The sequence below is a fragment of the Oenanthe melanoleuca genome, chromosome 3 (genome assembly GCF_029582105.1).
Source record: "Oenanthe melanoleuca isolate GR-GAL-2019-014 chromosome 3, OMel1.0, whole genome shotgun sequence".
Lineage (NCBI taxonomy): Eukaryota > Metazoa > Chordata > Aves > Passeriformes > Muscicapidae > Oenanthe > Oenanthe melanoleuca.
Window position 1 is genome coordinate 58,443,236 of NC_079336.1, and position 20,821 is coordinate 58,464,056.

General features: G+C 39.3%; 1 protein-coding gene across 1 annotated transcript in view; it reads left to right on the forward strand.

Annotated features, from left to right (window-relative positions):
* Positions 1-20,821, forward strand: part of TULP4 (TUB like protein 4) — a 149,417-nt gene that overhangs the window by 96,325 nt on the left and 32,271 nt on the right. The window contains 2 exon segments of the mRNA XM_056486944.1: positions 15,020-15,200; positions 17,682-17,816. Coding sequence (XP_056342919.1) covers positions 15,020-15,200; positions 17,682-17,816 — 316 coding nt within the window.

A 20,821-nucleotide genomic window follows, 5' to 3' on the forward strand; every position in this document is an offset into this window, starting at 1 on the left:
GGACCACAGATAGATGTTTTCCTTCCTTCATTTTACACCGACATGGAAGGATGCTGGTTCAAGACTCGAGGTTCCATTGAATTCAGAATACTATAATTTCATCCAAGAGTTATTTTGGGAGTTGCTAGTGGAATATAATAACACTGATAATGTACATTTCTGCAGTAGCCTTTAATAATTTTAGAGTGCTCTGCAAAGAATAATGAATTAATTATTGCAACACTGCTTTTTAAAGCCAGGGAGTCTGCCTGCCTCTTTTTGAATCTAGGGAAATGTAAATCTTGACAATAAATAATTTACTTGAGATCAAGAGGAAGAGACAAGCAGCAGAAGTAGGAGGGGAAGCTAAGATCTAATAGCTCTCAGTCCTATGTTTTAAACATGAGGCTACCCCACTTGTGCAATGCTCTGTTGTTGCTACTGTATTTGGAAATATCTTCACTTGAGTGTTTAATTTGGAGTGGCTGACTGCCTTTAATTCAGTTTAGCCAATATATTTGTACTCTCTAATCTGGATGCTCCATGAGTGGTTATTCCAGGAAACAAACACTTGTTCAGCGTCCAGATAAATGCTTTTGAACATAATGGCCAATTCCAGCTATGTGAAAATACTTGCTTGACTTCCAGACTCTGCTGCTGACAAACTCACTGAAATAAGAGACCCAACCAGCCATGAGCTTGATGTTGCTCAGCACAGTTCTCCCTAACTATGTGGTTTGCAGGGGTTTGCATGTTAAGTGATGATGGATCTTTGTACTAGTCTCTGGAGCTGGTGGAAAGAAGTGATCTTCTAAAATATATTTAGATGTACTTGCCTCTGGAGGCACGAGGAAACATGAATCACAGAGGTGCTGGGTGAGAGACTGTGCTCAGTTCAAATTAAAAATAGCAAATGGGAGGGAAGGACGTTGCATACATTACACATAATAAGTGTTTATAGAAATGGATACCCTTACTAGCTAATTGCCTTACCTAAATTTTCTCCTGATTGGTATTTGTGCAAATGAGAACAGAACACTATTCTAGTCATGAGCAGCTTCAGCATCTTCCCTATTGCTTAATATACTCTGCTTGTCAGTAGTGGCTGAAAGAGAAATGTTGACATTTAAATTTAGATTTTTCTGCTGTTCTTTTTGTTACCCATGGCACCATGAAGGTTGCTAGTGAAAGTATTCCTCAAAAGTATTACACTCCACAGTCCCATGACCTTTAACACAATTATCTTTAAAATTTACATTTCCAGGGGGATTGTATTGATCAGTATCAATTTTCTATATTCCTGATAGAAATTTGCTCAGTATAGTCTGTCTGATCACCTCACTCTCAGTTCTCTTAACTTTCTCCTTCACTCCCTTCTGCATGCATCCTGCTGGTTTCTCCTGTCTCCTCCATCTTTTCTCCTGTATATTCAGCACCAGTAGGCTGTCACCTCTGTCACTCCTTGCTATGGATGGCTCTGTGGCAGCTCTGCAAGAGGAGGGTAATTTCCTACCACCATCTTTGTGTTGGAGACAAGGAAAGGTTGGAGCTGCAATATCAGCACCATCATCTTGTTTGATGATGTGTGTGGCCTCTGGGTTTGTGTCCTTACTGTGCTTGAAGTAAAGCACCTTTGAGGTAGTGGCTAATGTGTAGAGATGGGATGACAGCTAGAGAGGTGGCCAGGGTGGACTACAGTCCTGCTGAAATTGAGCATAGAATTCTATCTTTTAGCTGATTTGGTGCATACTCTGCCCTGATCATCGGCTGGTTTTGTTAATACTAGCCAAAATTGTTCTGCATTTTCTTTAAGGAGGAGAGTATTATCATTCCTCTTGTGGTTCAGTTGTTTTTCAGGGTTTTTGAGCTCTCCTTGTTTGTTGGAGACAAACTTGTGTTGAGTCACATGGTTGACTGCTGTGCTTTTTCTCAGCATCATCTTTCTCAGATGAACTTATGGAGGTCATTGGCAAATTTTTACTACAGTTTGCACCCAGATCTTGAGTTTGGACTTTGAGCCGTGGACTTCTTCAGCTGATTCAATACATAGTCCTTTTGAATGTGATTCTGCATGTTTATTTTGGAGGACTAGAAGTCAGTTTTCTCCCTTCATTGTGTGTCTGTAGGCCTTCTCATTCAGGCATTTCCTCCTCCTGTACCCTGTAACCAGAGCTCACATCTGGCTGAGACAGAGCCCCACTGGACGCTTGGGGATGTACAAATTAAAGATTTTATAAGACTGTCTCTCAGGCCATGCTTGTGTTAAACTTGGATGGATGGGATTATTTAAGAGAGGGACTTTCCTTGTAGTTTTTAAATGTTTTTTTTTTTTTTTCAGGGCTACAGGAGGCTGTAGGAGTCATGTGGAGTATTTTTCTGGTGAGCAGGCTCACCTGTAATCATGTAGGGGTGAAAAGTATATTTGAAATTAAAAACAAATTTGAAATACCAGAGAATGCTGTATCCTGTCTTGAGACAGTTCTGCAGCATCATCTCATGCTTGTTTTCAAAGAGGGAGTGTACATACCATGCAGATTGAGGACTTTATAATGAGAAAAGCTTGACTTTTGTGTAACTAAAGGGTTTGTTTATAATTACAGAAGCAATGTCAATAAGTAATTGAGGATTTTTCCTAAGCCCACGAGTCATATACAACATCTTTCCAGTGCTTTATCTCCCTTCCTGTGTGTTTGCTGAGCTTGCAGTGACATTTTTCTATCAACTTCCACTGCCCTCAGGCCACCCTTTCCCTCTCCTTCTCCCTATATTTTACACATTAGAGAGATTATCTCTCTTCATGATGGAGAAAAACAGTGTCAGAGAACTGGGTAAGAACTGCAGAGGGTCTGATTTTCCCTTTGTTTATAGCAATATAATGTAACTCCTCGAACTTCCCTGGGGTTGTTTCTGTTGCTGTTTCTGTGTGTGAAAAGGGAAATCACTCTCCAATAGAGGAAACCTTCAATGAAAAGGAATTAATATATTTTAATTCCTGGATATCCCAGGAGGTGCTAGTAACCTATATTTGTTCCTGCATCTCTGCCAGTGCAAATTATTAGACTTTTCTGACAGCTGTTTCAGTACCCGTTTCTGGTTTTCCCCCTTTTCCTGTTATAAACTTTTATTTGTGGAAATTCAGGGACTGGACAGGATTTTGTTTGGCTAGGACACAACAGGTATACTTATACATACAGTTCTATGTGAACTTTGCCAGCATGCTTCCTTCTGTTTGCTTTGAAAATAAGTATATAAGCAGCTAGGCTAATTTGGTTTGCATCCTGCTGGGTACAACATTAACTGTTGTACGTGGTCCCATTGCGATGCAGCATGCACAAGTACTAAAAATGTGCAAATACAGACCCCAAGGTTCAGCCTCTTCTGTGCCTAATCAGACAAAATTATGCTCTTGGTGAAACAGAAAAGCAGCACCAGGTTAGGAACAGATACCCTGTGCACTGAAGGGTCTTACAATGCTCAGGAAGAAAACAGTGAGATCAGCAGCAGATGAACTGTGTTGTATCAAAGACAACACAGGGTGCAGAAGCTCTGTGTGTTGTTTTTTTAGAAGTCTCTTGAAGCTTGCAGTAGCTGTGTGCAGGGAGGCAGTTTCTGAGCTGTTACTCACTCTTGCTCCCAGCACTTGCCATCCTATTCCCATGGCAACCATAGAGATGCTTCAGCATCTTTTTTCCGTGACAAGCAGGAGGCAGGGGCAGCTTCAGCTCCTTACCCCTGCCTGCAGTGCATCAGGGTGGAGCCTGGGGCCCAGAAGGGAGCTCCAGGTGAAGAAGGGGATGTGTGTTGTTCCTGTGCCCAGCAGTGGAGCTGGGTGGGATCCCTGTGCTGGCACAGCACACCGTGCCATCCATGTCCCTGAGCAGGATCAGCCCTGTGCCGTGCCCAGTGCTGCCCTGTGGTAGCCACAGCTCCCGGGGGGGGGAGGAGCTGATGGACAAGGAGTGCTGTTGTATGGTTACCAGTGCCATCAGGTGTTTCATGAGCTTCTCTCTGAGTTCATGGGTTTGGTATGGCTTTAGTCCTGGGCAGGAATTTCACCTGCTAAATCCCCTTTAGCACAGTCTGCTCTTGGATCCCGTTTTCATCTGTGAGCTATGGTTTGCAGTTGCTTCTACCTTTTCAAGTAAAAGGTGCTGTGAACAGCTCCTAAACTGAAAGTAAGAACAGTAGCCTAACCTAGCTTCCAGAGCACAGCTGAAACACATAAAATTTATAATTGTTTGGAAATGTTGCATCTGTTTGGGTCCTGCTGTTGCCTTCCCACCTACACCTGCATTTACCTGTGGCTCTGGAACAAGATGTTTGTGCTCCTACTCACCCTCCTGTTTGGTTTTATTCAGGTAGTCCTTGCTGTTGTGGTAGTCACTCTGGTAAATTTGATTATTCTCAGACATCTGGATCTGTGGAAAAGAAAATCTTAAAGATGGCTTTCTAATGAGTTGACAGAATGATGAAAGGGAGCTACAAAGGAGCAACTGGGGCAAAATGGGGAAAGTAGCTATTTGCTGTAATTACTATGAATGAAGAGAAGGAAGGACAAAATGAAAAGGTTACAGCCTGTAAAATTTGAAAATGTAAGCAATTATTTCAGTCTTTATTAGAATAATTCTTGTTCCTATTAAGGATTTACAGGTTCATGTAAAGGAGCCTTAAAGATGCCAGGGAATAATTATATTTGTGTCTCTTAACATACAAAAATGCATTGTTTTCTCCCAGCAATTCTGGATGTAGACCCTACCAAATGATGGTTACAATGACTAGGGCCCCTCAAAATTGCACTCTAAGATAAAGATAGTTGAGGAAGATCTGAAAGCCTTATTTTCATTGATGGATGAATTACTCAGATTACTGGGAAGAATGGCTGGAGGCTTTTTATAGCATTGAAGACGTGTCATTAATTAACCAGGCAGTTTATTCAAGCCACAAGGACTGCAGACAATGGTTACATCGCATATAAGCATTTTAACATTGCATGCTGCATAATTGAGCAGCAGCATTAAAATGCAAAAATGAGGACAGGGAAAGGAGACTTCAGTTGTCTTTCAAGATAAATCCGTTTGTTATATAAAACAAACAGATAAAACCCATCATAGCTTAACTGTCTAATATTTTGGACTGTTTTTAGAAGCATTTCAAACCTTTGTGGCAAACTTGCTATTAAAATTAATGATTTCTGCTTACTTGTGCTAAGGGCTCTGTAAATATTTACTAAGCTATTTCAGCATTTTGTAAACAAAATATGTGGGGGGGGTTTATATAAATGGAAAATGTTTAAATATTTTTGCAGAGACTTTGTATTCTTGTTTTATATATTTATACATACTGGAAACCAGTAACACTTTGTTTTTGCTCTTTACTTGGGGGACTTGATTTTTATGATGGTACATAATAGTGACAGATTTTGTGGGAAAAATAATGTGAATTTTAAGTGTTATTTTGCCTGCCTTTCTCCCATCATTATGTTGTTTTCAAGCTGTATTGTGCTGCTATTTCCTAAATAACAGATACCCCTTTTTTTCCTTCCCCTTTTTTCTGATATCATTGTATGGTTGTATTAGCATTGTTTTTTCTTTGCCTTTTTGTCTCAAGTACGTTTTTTTTTTATTCTGCTGAGAATACAGCTTTCAAAAACAAGGAGGGAGAAAACTCCCTGGTGCACTGTGTCATTTCTTGGTTGCGCTTTCCTTTTCTCACTAGCAATGAGCAGCCACACTGCAGATTTTTGTGCTCAGATGAGGACCTTTTAGGCTTTGGCTTGAGTTTTGGGGAGGGTAGGCAACAATAATGTTCTCCTTGGAGCCTCTAGGGTTCATGCACGGCTTCAGGAGCTATGGCATCTATCTGTGGGTTTATTCCAGACAAATTTTTCCTGCCAGAAAGCCTAGTCTGTACTGCACAGTCACTGAGCGGGTAATTGGAGGAACAGAGCAATAAGGTGATACTTCAATGTGCTTTCTTCTTCCCACTCGCTTCATCTGTGCCTTGCCTAATCTTTCCCTGGATGCTCTTCATCCAGCCTGCAGAGGCAAGGCTCTGTGAGAGCTAACGAGATGGTGCCATTTGCTCTAGTCATGAGAGCTGTAACATGGGGGTTGTTTATGGGCTGATGGCATCATGGCTCGTTCTCTCAGTCGCTCCTGCAGTGTTTTGTGTCAAGGCTGTTTCAGATGAGTCTTGTACAGAAATTTTTCTCTTAATGACTCTGTCTGAAAGGAGTAATACAACTGTTTTAATGTTTTGCTTGTCCTTGTAGACAGGGTATTTGATGTTTGTTAGTGCAAAAAGCAAATGCCTGAATGGATTTCTACATCCCTTTGGAAGCATAGTGTGTACTAAGATGTACAGATCAGTCTCAACAGTGTACCTTGTAACACTTTCCCTATGACTCTCAGGTTGCAATATTGCTATTTTAGTTGACTGGAATCTGAAGTTTAAATGCTGCACATTCTACCATCTCTTCACCTCCCTCAGGAAAGAAGGATGTTGATGGCAGTGACAAGCAAGAGATGGAGAGAGAGAGATGAAAACTTGTGCTATTCAGTTAATGTGTCCACTTAGCATTTTTATACCTGGTGCTGTTTTACATTTTTGAAGCATCAATGTTTGAGTCAGCAAAGTAAAGATGAATGCAAATAGAAACAAGACCAGTCTCTGTGTGGGAGGTGTCAGGAAGAAAAAGTCATTTGCCTCTCCTCTCACCTTGCTGGCACTTGTACAGAAAGATTTTGTTTATATAGCCTGAAGTCTCTAGTTCTCTGAGACAGGGAGTGTTTACTTGAACTTGTGGTTTTGAAGCTCTGTGCTATGCTTCAGCCCTGAGGCAAATAGTAAGAATGAGGTTTTGCAGTGCACCTCTGTGAGGGAGCAGCATGCACTTGTGCTATGTTTTAGGCAGTGTAGGGAAAAAAATGAACCTTCTGCAGGAAGGTGCTCTCTAAGGAGAGGTCATATGTAGGAAAATTGCTTTGTTTGTTCAGGTTTTGAACTGGTCAGGAGAGGGCACGTGAGTGGAAGTATAATTCTTACAGAAGGAAAACTCTCCAAACTGTGAGTTTTGCAACATTTTTCAGGAAGAGGCCATTATTCCACTGCCAAAGCCACTTGGCTGAGAATACTTCAGCCCCAGTATCCTGTGGGTTCATCAGGAGCTTTGTGGTCTTTTAAGTTCAAAAAGAAATGTAGCTGCCACTGTGGTTGATTTGAACTTTATCATCACTGGTACTTAATCCATCAATTTTCTGGAACTTTACCAAGAAGACCAGGAGCCAAATGGGGTCTTGAACTTGGGTCAGATGTCTTCAAGCCTGCAAATAGCCTGAAACCTTGGTGCAGAAAACAGGGATTAGAGTGATTGAATCTCAGTGGGGGATATTTGTGGATTTCTGCGCTAGGTTTTGTCTGGGAAAGCAAGGCCAAGTTTCATAGTAAATGGCAGAGGAAAGGTGATATTTTGGGAAAGTGGTATCACATAGTCTTTCTACTGATTTGACAGAAAGAGATAGTATACCAATGGAAAGCAGGAGCAATATCTCTTTATTCTTCAAAACCTTTCCCATCCATGTTTCATCCTGCATGGGTTCAACCTGAGCTCTCTTTGTCCAGGAGCCAGTTTCTTGTCAGTGTTCAGATGTTGAGGGATTATTGGCAAGCTGAAAAGGAATTAATCCTTCCTTGCTTCCCTTGCTTTTTAAGAGAATAGTCATTCTTCTTCAGTGTCTCATTCGGTAACAGTTTATTACTCAGCCTGACTCCGTGTTGACTCAGTTACACTTGACCTCACCCATTCTATGTATTTCCTGACCACACTGAGCTACTGCTCTCTGCCAGCACCTGAGACCTAGAAGAAGAGGGCAGAAGTTGAGGGACTAGCTTCCATTAGTATATAGCTTAACCCAGGGGCTTCTTGATTCTGTGTTATGAAATTCAAAACAACAAGGGCATTTCTTCTAAACTGCTTTGTATTGCATTTTCGCTGGTTGAGAGTGCTGCTCTTGTTTCTATGTAATACTATTTTCAATTAGGAAAAAAACCAAACCACAAAACCCCAGCAGAAACTCTCAGACTTCTAAAGCTCTGAATGGGATTTTAGCTTCAGCAGTGAATATATCTTTCAGGAAATAACTAAAACCTGACTTGGGAATAATGCAGGAGACTGCCAAGTGTATCAGTTGACTTCTTTTCCTGATTGAGTGGTTGTTGGTAAAACTAATTGCATTTTCCCACCAGATGTTGTTTTAGTTGCTATGTATAATTGCATATCTGTGAAGAATATGTGTTTTCAGAGACAGACTTTCCTGGCAGTTTTGTGGGGAATCAGAAAACAGCACTGCTCAAAGAATATTCCAGAGTACTTCTGCTGTTGGAGTTCAGTGGTTCAGGCTTAGAGTCCTGTCCAAGTTAATTGCCACAGAAGATGTTCTGTAGAAGTCGTTCAGCTGTTGGCCTTTTATTCATTTTGTATGCCTCTTCAAATGTGATTTTTTTGCACTTTAAGTAAACTGAGGCATATCATTAATACAGTGAACACTATATAGGAGGGTAACTCTTCACTTAAAAATCGAATTGCTATAGGATGCTTTCTTGAAAAATGTCTTGAGAGTCAAAGAGGAATATAGAAATGTGTGTGCCTGGAATATATGAGTCAGAATTAGTCCAGGTATAATTACAAGAATGTATAATAATCAGTTTTTCTGTGATTTGCCAGAATGCTTTCATATAACATCTTTGCCTGGACAATTGCTTCTATGCCCGTATGTCCAGAGTAGTTAATAGCTTGAGATCCTGTTTTTAAGACTACTTATATTTTTGACTCCTGAAGTGGCGTGCAAGACTGTATCTCATTTACAGTCATTCAGCTACATTATACTAGTTTAGCAAGAAATAAAGCCAGTGCAGTTTGAATCCCCAGTTTTTAGTATTTCAATATTTATTAAATGGATTTGTCATTAAGATCTCTGATGCGTTTACTTTGCCCTCTCATTTGATGGCTTTGTAAGAGTTATCTAGATCCTGTGGACTTTGTAGAGGAGACAATGAAGAAGCCTAAAAGTAGGTAACTAAGCCAGGGCTGCTTTTGAAAGGATTAATGGCCTTGAATGAGAATTTCACTGCTTATGTATGTTTATATATGCAGTTAGCTGAATGATCCTGGGCTGTACCAGCCATGTATCAGGCTGGTAACTCCTCATGTCCAAAGGAAGCAGAGTCTTCTAAGATTTTTGGATGTAAAGACAGTCAAGAAAAATCTAGTGCTTTCCCCCCGAGCTTGTATGTGAATTTTAGTGATATCTCTTTCTGTGTTAGTTCAAGAAATCATTTTACAGTGGCTGAATTTTTAATGGAAATAAAAAGTATTCAGCAGGAGACTAGCTGTCTCCCTCACTCTACTTTTCTTTATTTCTCTCTGTATTTTGAGGCAAAAAGAAAGAAAGCCAGAAATATGACACTGAGAAAAAACAAACTTTCACTTTTTAATGTATCCTAAGAGGAGTTTGCTGCACTGTCTCCTGCTTTGTGATGGAGAAACAATAAACAAGAAAAGCCCAAGGAATGCAAAATGCTAATATTACATTTAAATGGACTGCAGAATGCTGTAGTTAAGCCTGACATTCTTTTGTTAAGCTAATGAATGAAAATAATTAAAGGCAATAATTTCCCCTGTACTTCCTTCATTACTAAGCCTATCTGCATAAATAGAAGGTTGATCCATCATTTTGTATATTTATCACTTTACAGTTCAGTTAATTTTGAATCAACAAAATAGATTTATCTTTGTTAGTATGATGGCAGTATGCTGACAACTGTGAAGGCTGTTCCTATCATAAATACTAATGTTTGTCCAAGTGGCTAAATCAGAGCAAACAGAACTAATTCCTCCTTCTTGAACTGCTCAGCATCTTCTGACAGTAAAACAGTTGACCTTATTAGCATTTTTGCAAAGTGTACGTTGTGAGGTACCTAGTTTTTTCTGTGGGGGAAGATGAGGGAGGAGACTGAAGAAGAGACATAAAAAGTCTAAATTTTGAGAAACTGAAGGTCAGTGAAGCAAAACAGAATGAGGCAGCTGCGAATGCAGAGCCGTGCCGAGCATTGATGCAGCCTAGTAGGATGACACCAAGATTGCTACAGATGTGTGTGCCAAACACACACACAAAAGCAGAGAGTAAAACAAAATACTGAAAGGGCAAGGTTTGCCAAGTGGGTAGGAACAGGAATCCTTCAAACTTTGGAAGTACTACCGTGGAGAATGTTGAAAACCAAAAGCTGCTACCTGCCCTGTGGGAGAAGGAAGATCTGTAACTTGAGAAGTTGCTCAATGGAGTTACTGACAGCTTAGCCACATCTTAAGGAAGAATAAGATTCTTAGGGAAGACTTAAGATTTCATGACAGAATGTTTCAGTGTGTCCAGGAATTTAGATACAACCTGTTCATGCACCTTGCATAGTGCTACAAGGAAGGTTCCGTCTGTATGTGAAAATTTTGGGTTTTAAGAATCAGATTGTACTAGGATGGAGATAGGTAAATTCATTTTCAATGCTGTTTTAATTAGTGGAGTCTGTGAGTTGTTTTGTGTTTGTGAGTTGTCAGATGCATGTGCTTTGTAAAAAGTCAGAGAGGATCTGTTAAAAATCCTGAGCCAGCTTGAGTAAAACAGACACATGTTCATTTTTTAGCATTTCAGCATACAATACTGGAGTATCTCACTTTAAAAGTGCTACCCTAAAGTAGCCTCCAATGGCTTTATATTTCTTCCAGTAGCTGTAGCAAATCCAGCTTCTAATGCTTCAACTTCAGCTTCAGTCAAAGCTTTGGTCATTTCCCTGATGCAGAATGACAGCCCCTGTACTGAAAATGTATTGATTAGATTTCCTGGGAGTTTTGTTTAACCAGCAACATTAGAAACCTTCAGTGTTAGTACTAAATGTCATGAAGAGAGGCATCTTGTTTTATTGATATCTTTCTTTAACAGTATTGACTGTTCAGTTTGTACAACTGAAACCTGAGGTTGGAAATAATTTTGCCTTCTACTCCTCATATGTATTCCAATTATCATAAAGCTTGAGCATCCTTACTGTTGATTAGTTCAATTTACTTGTATTAAACCAAATTAAATAGCAACAAAATGTGTTATGTTCAAAAAAATGCACTGCTGTTAGAAAATTAAACTTTTACAAAACAGTTGATCTCCTGAGCTGGACCTTCAGGTCTTTGGTCATTCCATTGTAGCTTTGTGCATCTCAGTGCTGCCAAACCACTTTCTGCTGGTCCTGTGTCTGGTCCAGAGCACTGCAGCATCACAAGAGATCTTACAGGAGCTGCAGAGTGCAGCAAATCCATATGGAGCAAAACCACCCAGCACATCCAAGCTGTTCCTCTTGAGCTGGATTTTTAGCTTCTTGGCTGTTGCAATATTCATCTCATCATAAGAGGAATATTTCAGAGCAAAATATCCCATCTTTTGCTTACCATATGTCTTTTAGAAATTGTTGTATTTCAGACTGTTAATTGAAGTGTCTTTGATATCTGGGCATTTAAGGGGGTTGCAGTCTTGGAATACTGAATTTCGTGGATGATAAAAGTCTTTAGTTGAAAAACCTATTAATTTATCAAAAGTAGTAGTAAAACTCATCTCAAGTTAGCTCATATACCAAAGAGGTCAGCACATTCCAGAGAAGGGTGTTATTCAGATTTGTTATAATATATAAGAATCACCCCAAGCTTGGGTTTCATGGAGAATTAAGACAGAACTGAGCTTGTGTTTCAGAACTGAACCCACCTTTCAACTTTTGGTACACTTGGAAAACTGTGTGTGCTATCCCAATGCTGTTTATCACAGTTTTCCCTTCAAAGCACACAACATCTGGGCACTACAGGATTTGTGACTTAAGCAGCTACAGTAGCGTAGGCTTTGTCATGTTTGATATTTTGTAAAGACATACTGTATTTATGTTGTGGTACTGACTCACACTCAGAATGTATTGGGTGATTTTAGGTATTTGGTTATCAGATTTTCCATATTTTGCAAATGCAGTTCTGCAATTGGTAATAAATGTAAGAACAGTTGTAATAATAAGTATGAAAGGAGAGGAGATGAATCAAGGGAAGAACAGAAAAAGGGACCAAAGAAACACTTCAAAAAAAGTACTTGGTGGGGTTTTTTAATTACTCTTTTTATCACTTACCTTTTGTGTTCAAGGATTAACAAACTACTGCAATTTGTTACCTTTTCCCAGCATTCTGTCTGACCTCCTAGATCTGCAAACACCCCCCAAAAAATTAATTTAAGTATCTAAAATGTAACTTCTTAATTTCTCTGCTAGATCCTTTAGGGATATCCTGTGGCTCAACCTTTTGTCTGAAGGTCAAGAGAGTTTTATTCATCTGACATAAGTAGCTTGAGTGTGGCATTTATAACCTGAGTAATGTTATGGATGATAACACCATTAGACATTTTTACAGCTTCAGCAGGAGTTCAGCCAGCAGGACTATCAGGCTGATAAATGCTTTCATCTTAAAGGTTGTATTGCTACAATAACCCTGAAACTTAAAGCTGCTCCTTGAAACCTACAGCCTGGCTGAAGAGATGAAGTGTGCCCTCTGATATTTCTATGTTGCTAAAGAGCTCTCTCAAGTTCCAGTGCTAGAATTAAGATGCTGACATGCAGCTGTTCTGAATTGAAAATTACTGACTACTTCATAATTTTGAATTATTTGAGGGCAGTGCTACTCAAAAGAATTAGCTTTAGATTGAGATGAGACTGAACTGTTGAGTGATGAATCCAAATAATTTTTTCCCTACTCAATTATAAAATGTTTCTACAGGGCTTTAGGAGGCAGACTCTTGTACTGCTATTTTCAGAAACAATAGAGGTTCACCTCCTCTGTCTCGGTATTTGCAGTTGTAGAACTTTTAGGAGACTAGTTAAAAACTAATCTATATTAGATTGAAGAGTGGTGTGAGAAGCTAGCAGTGAGAACTGGTAGGATTTTTCCTTTGTAAGTTTGTTTTGTTGAGATCAGAAAGAGTGGCTGTGTTTTGAAAGGGAATGGTGAAAGTGGCTGTGCACTGATCATGCATGTGGAAATAATGAAAGTGTGAAAGGAGATGTGATGATACAAGTGGAAGAATAGAATAAGGGATCACAAGGGAGGATAGTGTGAGATGAACAAAGGTTGAGTTCTTGCTTTTACGTCTAAGAATAGTTTTCTGAGGCTTGTAGCAAAACTTCAGCTTCTGTTTTTTTAATCCAGCAACTATTTAACACAAAAATATTTGTAACATGTAATGAAAACAGTTAAGGCAGCTAGATACTGATTTTTTTTTCTATTTTTTTTTATAATGGGAAACAATTCCATTGTTTTTCTCAAGTTTTGTTTTTTGTGTTGTTTGTTGTTTTTTACTAAGACTTAAGAAGCCACTCTTCCTTTCTGAAACTTTAAAAAGTGCAATAATGACAATTGCTTCCCCAGAGACTACTATTGTGTAAGTCTGATACAATACACACATTGAATGCTGCAAGTCTGACACAGCCTCTCAGTAGGAAGATAGAAAAGAAGACCTCTGACAGCAGAGGTTACTGAGGATGATTGCAGGCTTTGAACAACAACTGTACATGGAGATCCTAAGTAGGCTATGATTCTTCAGCTTGGGAAAGAGATGACTAGGGCATTAGATAATAGAGGTCTGTAAAACTGTGACCAGTGTTAAGAATGTAAGTAGGGAACAATTATTCATGTTTCTTTCAGTGTGAAAAGCTAAAGGTTGCCAAATGAAATCATCAATTATCAGAGAAGAGGGATTGGTTTTTTTTTTGTTTTTTTTTTTTTTTGTTGAAAGCCACAGGAGCGTGCAGGGGAGATGACTGCTCCTGATCTTTTACTCTTCTCCAAACACTTGACCACTTTTAAAGGTATGATACAAGGTTAGGTGAATTTCTAATCTGGGCATGTAATTGTTAGAACTTTAAATTTACAAGTCCTGGAAATAGGTGGTAGACTGAAGAGCAAGTGTAAGATTTGACCTTCCTTTTAGCTTCATTTTTAATGCTGGCTAGTTTTCAAGTTGATGGGTGCTTTTAAACTTGCTTTAAAGTGTATTTGCCTCATACAGAGTTATGTGATAGCAGCAACAGCCTTGGCTAATGCATTTATTGCTTCAGGATTTATTAGTCGTTATTTCCTGATTTTTTCCCTAAAATTCATCAAATATGCAGGATCTTAACTTTCTTTAATCCTCAAGAAGAATTTATTAAAAAAGAAATTGCAGGTTCCAGTCAGTCGGACTTCAATTTGTATGATTGGCTATGGAGTTATTTAAGTGCAAGAAAAAACTTGAATTACCCATTTTATGTTTGAAATGGTGGGTGGAAGCTCTTCTCATCTCTTCTTGGATGTGCAGCACATTTCCTTCCCCTTGGCCTATGATAATTGATAATCTGCTTCCAGCTGACCGGTCAAACTGCTTTTGCCTCTTTTCCTTTTTTTTTTTTTTGGAAGACGTTCTCCCACCTTCTCTAGCTCATCAACTGAATAACCTGTCCTTCTCTATTCAGCTTTCTATTTCTCACAAGCCATTTGAAGTCTTTTCTAGGACCTTACTTTTGTCAGCTATGTCTTTTCTTCTGATATTTTTATGGCTGATGCAGACCTCAGTTTCTGCCACCAGGTTTATTAGCCAAGAATACTAAAGAATCAGTGGTAGCCTTTCTGCCAGCTCACTTTAATTGCGGTAATGATCAAGTTCAAATAAAGTCTAATGTCTCATATTAAAGTGAATGAAGTGCATCCACCATGAAACATTACTTGCCCACAGATGTTACAAACTTACCTGTAAACTGCTGCTTTAACTTCATTCTTTACATTCATCTTTGATTGCAATGTCCTATTCTGGCATCCTTTCACGTGCATGGCTGCTTTGCTCTCCGTTAATTTCCATTATAGCTCGTTAATGGCACGATGCATCTGAAGGAGAACCCTGTGGCTGACATTTGGTGGGACTGAGTGCTGTTGTGTTATTTTCAGGTCCTGTTTGGCACTGCTGATGGACAGGTTATTGTCATGGACTGCCATGGCCGAATGCTGGCCCACGTGCTCCTTCACGAGTCAGATGGCATCCTCAACATGTCCTGGAACTACCCCAGCTTCCTGGTGGAGGACAGCAGCGAGAGTGACACGGACTCTGATGACTATTCCCCACCACAAGGTAGGGTTATGTGCACATCCTTCTGTTTCAGCTTTGCACGTGCTTGTGAAGACATCTCAAATGCCAGGGCATTGTCATGCCCTACAAAACCAGCAGGGTGGCCTCGTGGAGCAGAGAGCTGGTGAGGGAGAGTGGGTTTGTTCCCAGCTCTGCCACCAGCCTTGCTGCAGGTCATACCTCATCTGTGCTGCTCTGCCTCCTTTTGCACAAATGAGATAACAACACAAAGCTTGATAAGTTTTCAGTGAGGGTGAGTGAAAAACAATAAACAGAGGCAGTTTCACTGATAAGCAGATATGAGGTATTGCAGTGGTTTGTGTGTATGGAGGTAGTCAGAGTGCAGCCACAGAAATTAATGCACTATTACATAGATTCATGTGAAATGACAGCAGTACTAGACATGGGGTAAAGTACTATATATTTAGTTTTATCTGTGTTTCATAGGATTTCTGTAATGCTCGTTGTTATAGTCCCATCCTTCATAGTCCTTACATAAAGAGTTCCATAAATACCACAGAAGGCTCAGAAATGAAGATATTTCCTGCAATTACACGGGGTGGAAGCAGGGTGACTGGAGCTGGCTGGAGTTACTAATTCACATGCTTCAGAGTACATTGCCAGTTTGAGTCAGGAATAAATCCTTCCCTCTCCTTAAGTCTCAATACAACTCATTTGGTGAAATATTTTGATTTTAAAGTCTTTGGAAATCATCAGTAGAGAAGACTTATGAGGCCTAGGTGTCCATGCACAGTCAGTGCCACCCTTCTCATTCAGGTAGTGATAATACTTTCTGTTGATGTTATTGATCAGTTTATAAGCTCTAGGTAAGCTGTTCCTCTGTTCCACAGTATAAAGCCTGAACTAAATTAAGAACTGAGTTTATATAACAAGGATTGCACAGTGAAAATTTTAAATATGTAACAGTTATTAAAAAATAATTCTCACTTTGCATCTTGGGTCTGAACCTCTGAATTGAGAACTTTTGCAGTTTTAACTCTAATTTGGATTCAGACCAAAAATAAAACTGTTGCAGTATATGTGAAATATACCATATATAATAAGCTTGTATATTTAACAAATATTGAAAGAAGATAATCTGATCACCTGGTAAAATGTTAGCATATTTTAAACTGAATTTTGTTTTGGCTTTCATACCTCTTCTGGTACTGGGTAAGATTTCTTACCTTAGAAGGAAAGAAGCAAGCTTCAACCTAGTAAGTTCCTAAAGCAAGACAGACAACAACAATAAATTGTATTTTTCCTGGTTATTTGTTGTGTTTTTTTAAAAATTCCAGTTGGAAGATGGTGAAATTGCAGAGTACACAGATGAGATCTTAAATGATCCAAATGTGTTCGCTTTTTCTGAGTCAGTCAGGGGTGGGTGGACTCATTACAAGCCTACAAGCCTATTTTAATTATTACCCAAACATGATGTGTTTTCTTTAGAGCAGATGCAGCATAAACCTCTCAAAGGTGACAAGCCTTTGACTCACACAGATGTGTAGGAAGGACTAGAAGTTTGTTGGGATTTTCTTATTAAATTATATACACACGGAGGTTCTAGTTACTAGACATCTTTCTCCAAAATGCTTTCTCATCAGCTTTTTTACAAGTTCAGGAGGCACTACTACTCTTAACTGGTTCTGCCTTTTTTGTTGACTGGAAAGATGATGTCTAGGCCTTGAGAAGCACTTAATCAGGGACCAGTAGCATCTCCTCTCAGAAACTGTAAACAGAAGGAGTTAAACAGCAAAAGCTACAGATGGCAATATTGGTCATGAAGTATTTGAACAAAGGAATTTTAGTGAATAGCTGAAAAACAAGCTCAGAGGACCAGAGACTTTGCAGAAATAGCCATGTGTTTTTAAAGCCATGTGTTCCATTTGGGCTCACCTCTACCTTTGGGTGCATTGGATCCTTTTATGCAGAATGGCAGGTATCTTTTCGTGTGCTGCATAGGCATTCAGAATGCAGTAATTTGTGAAAGGTCAGTATGTTCTCTTAGAAGTTCTTAAAATGTCTCTGTATGACTTCAAGACAAGTAGCCAGTACCTGCCCAAGCAAAAAGTGTATAGAACAAATCATTTTTAATGTCACTGTATTGTTCATCATGCTGGTTTTCAACTGGAGTTCCAAGAAAGCCTTCTAAGGCACTGGTTTTCAATTTTTTGTCACTCTGGGGAGTTGAGAATGGAGAAAGACTGAAAAATACCAGTATGTAACATAATAGTGTGTGCATTAATCACTGTGGATATGTTGCAGTAAAAACTGACAAAATAAAAGCACTGAGGTTTCACAGAAACAGAGAAGCTTAACTAGCTAAATCTGCTTTGCTTGTGCCCAGAGAAGTTGCAGAAATAAGCAGGTAGAGAGGCTTGGAACAACTTCTGATGGAGGTAGGCTGAAGTACAGTGTGTTTCTGCCTGGATGTGATTATTTTTGGTTGTTTACCTTTTGTTCACTCAGAGCCTTGTTTTGCAGATGGACCAGCTGCGTATCCTGTCCCGGTGCAGAACACCAAGCCACTACTTACTGTCAGCTTCACGTCAGGAGACATCAGTTTAATGAACAATTATGATGACTTGTCTCCTACTATCATCCGCTCAGGGTTGAAAGGTACAAAAAGGAATCCATTTCTCCCTCTCTTCTGCCCTGTTTTTCTTGTATTTTTGATGATGTGTGCATAGATTTTTGTGGCTCTCACTCCTTAACCCAGGAGCCCTCAGTGCTGTTATTGCTGTTTCCAGCAGTGACACCTGCTGGAGGAAGAGCAGGTCTTGGCTGATGGAGTTTTGTGTTTGAAAAAATGTTTCACAATATTTTTGAGGTTGTATTTTTGTGGCAGTTTTGTAGGGCAGTTGATCTGTTTTGCAGTTTTCCAGCAGAATGCATTAATGATTATGGTTCTTTGTGTGAATGTCTCTGCTACACCTTCTTTGCATGTCTAATTCACAAGGTATTCCATGCTTTTGGTAACCTGGCACAAATTGCTGTGCTGCTTTGGTTCTCACAATTATTGAAAACCTGCTAGAATTATTAATTGTCAAGAGGCAAGTTATTCTGAGAGAGGAAAAATTCCAGTGATTAATTACTATACATTTTTCTAAGCGATGTGCATCAGTGTTTGTGCAATCAGTATTCCATGTAAAATCTTTAATTCACATTGAAATTTTTACTGTCCTTCCCTATTAAAAATGTCCTTTACATTGCCAGCACTCTCTGTGCAATTTACTGTGCTTTGCCTGCAGAGACATTTTAATTCAATACAGCACATGGGCACATACTTAAATACAGGTTGCACTGAAGCTTTTTCATCTCCACAGGTAAATTAGTTTTAAATTAGATGAAGAGAGTATCAGACTGTTGGAGCAAACTCTTAGCTGTCCTGAAATAGTGGGATGTTTTTGGTGAAAAGTTGCCCTAACACCAGCCCGACAATTTTTGGGTTATTTGTTACATACAGTAGTCTTAGGAGGTAAAAACCTCAGCTTTGAGGTTTCTTTTCCATTGCTTTCTCCATCTGTGTCAACACAAGAAATGTGTGAGTGGCAAAATGCAGCATCCCTACAACAATGCAACATCCCTGAGACAACCTACAATCCAGAAAACTTTATCAGCTGAAAGGATTCCAAGAGTGTGGAAAACTGGGGCCAACTTAAAGAAGCTCTTGTCATAATGACCAATGGGTCTGCTCAGCATTTCTACAGTATTAGAGTAATTAGGGCACTGAGCAGTCTTGAGTTGTCGTCTAGTCTAGCTTTCAGCTGAGAGCAGTAGGAGAAACAAACTCCATCTTCTTCTCTGTTTGGAGTTGCAAGGCTCTGTCTTGCTGAGGATATCTGTCCTGTTTCTCTTTCCCCATTGATTTTCACTAGTGCAAAAAAGATCCCTTAAGTATGTCACCCTCATGTAGCAAAATATTAATGTGTAGATAGGGTAGGAATATTTTTATTAGTTATAAATGGATCACATTTTTTTTCATCAGTAGACAAAAAACATGCAGCATCTTACTGGATTGGGAATGTGTGTGAGACAAAAAGATAATTGGGATATCACTGTCTGCTGTTTTAAGCACTGTACAGTGGAAAGTATTTTATGCCTGGTTTTATATAGATGTTCATGCTTCCTATATCTTCATTTTTTTGTCAAGTGACTCTAAATTTTACTGGATTTTATCACAGGCAAGAATGTGTGAGACCACAAAGTATGGTCTTCAGTATTGTCTACAAGTCCTTGTTCATGTGTTTGTGTTTAAAATCTCAAAGTATTGTGCTGTGGTCTCTGCAGCAGATATCCTTGCCCTTATAGGCTGCTGTAGGCTACTCAATGTATTTTTAAAGTAGGCAATTATGAAATTATTTCAAGCATATATATATTCTGCTAGTTTTGCAGAGCCATCATTTTACTGGGAGTGTTTCTGTTAAATTGACGAGGAAAAAATCTTGGTAATTTGATTACCCAAATAAAAGTTCTTTTCATCCAGCTTGAACAGCCCTGGTAGTTTTTTCAGTCCTAGTGGAGGTCTTGAAGTATTCAGATGTATCCTTTATTTTTTTTTTGTGCTTTTTAACTGTGTGATTCTCAGTGCACTCCTACCTGCAGAACTGCTGAGCTACATCTACTATTTGTTCTAGTTAACCACAACTACTGCCTGCAGAGCTGTTGCACATTTACAGTGCTCTGTGTTCAAGATTTGCTGATATACATGCCCATGATGTCTGGAAAGTAGTTTTGAGGGGTGACTGATCCACTGATTCACTTGTAGACCATTACCCTAGATGAACCCTCCATGTGAATTTTAATCTCTGTGCTGGTGCTGAGAACCTGTTTCTCAGTTATTTTGTGTAAAGGTCCAGTAGTCATTGAAGATCCTGTTGGCAGTGCAAGCATATCAGTACAGCCACACTGTCCTGGGGGGATGTGCAGCCCACATGCACCCCTTTGCTGCCTTTGCAGCAGTCTAATTCTAGGACTTTGAGAGAGAGAGAAAACTGCTGGACAAGTAATTATTCCTCTACCTCTTGTCACGGGGATCAGCTGGAAGTTTTACCTGCCAAAGGAGAAAGTTTTTTTCATTATAGTAGTTCCATAGTTACGCAGTTACCAAAAGTGGGGCTGAGGCAGCTTGCCTTGTTTATTTCTAACATGCCTATCTTTTTCCTCTCCAAGAAACATGAATTAAATCTCATTGTTGGTTACTTAGAGGGCTGAAAACTAAGAGAAAACAAGAGGCATACAATGCCTAGCTGTGGAAAAATTACCTTGAGGAACATGCAGCTTCCCTCTGATATGTACAGAAGCATAATTCCCATGAGAAATATCAGAAAGTTGAAATAATATAAAACCATTTTAAATTGCACATAAAAGTCCCTGAAAATGACAAGTTGACAACTTGAAACAATTTTGAGATCCTTCCTGCCAACTCTCATTTCTCTCCTGCTTCTTCATTTGAAGACAGCTTCTCGCCCACAAGTGTCTTCAAAAGGTTCTTGGCAGATTGAGCATCCCAGAGCATAAAAGTTTTGTCTTTACCTTCATTTAGTCTCAGCACAAAATAGATGCCTTTCACCTCTGGTTTAAGAGTAAAGAGATTTAAAGACTAGCTTGGTATTCCTTGAACA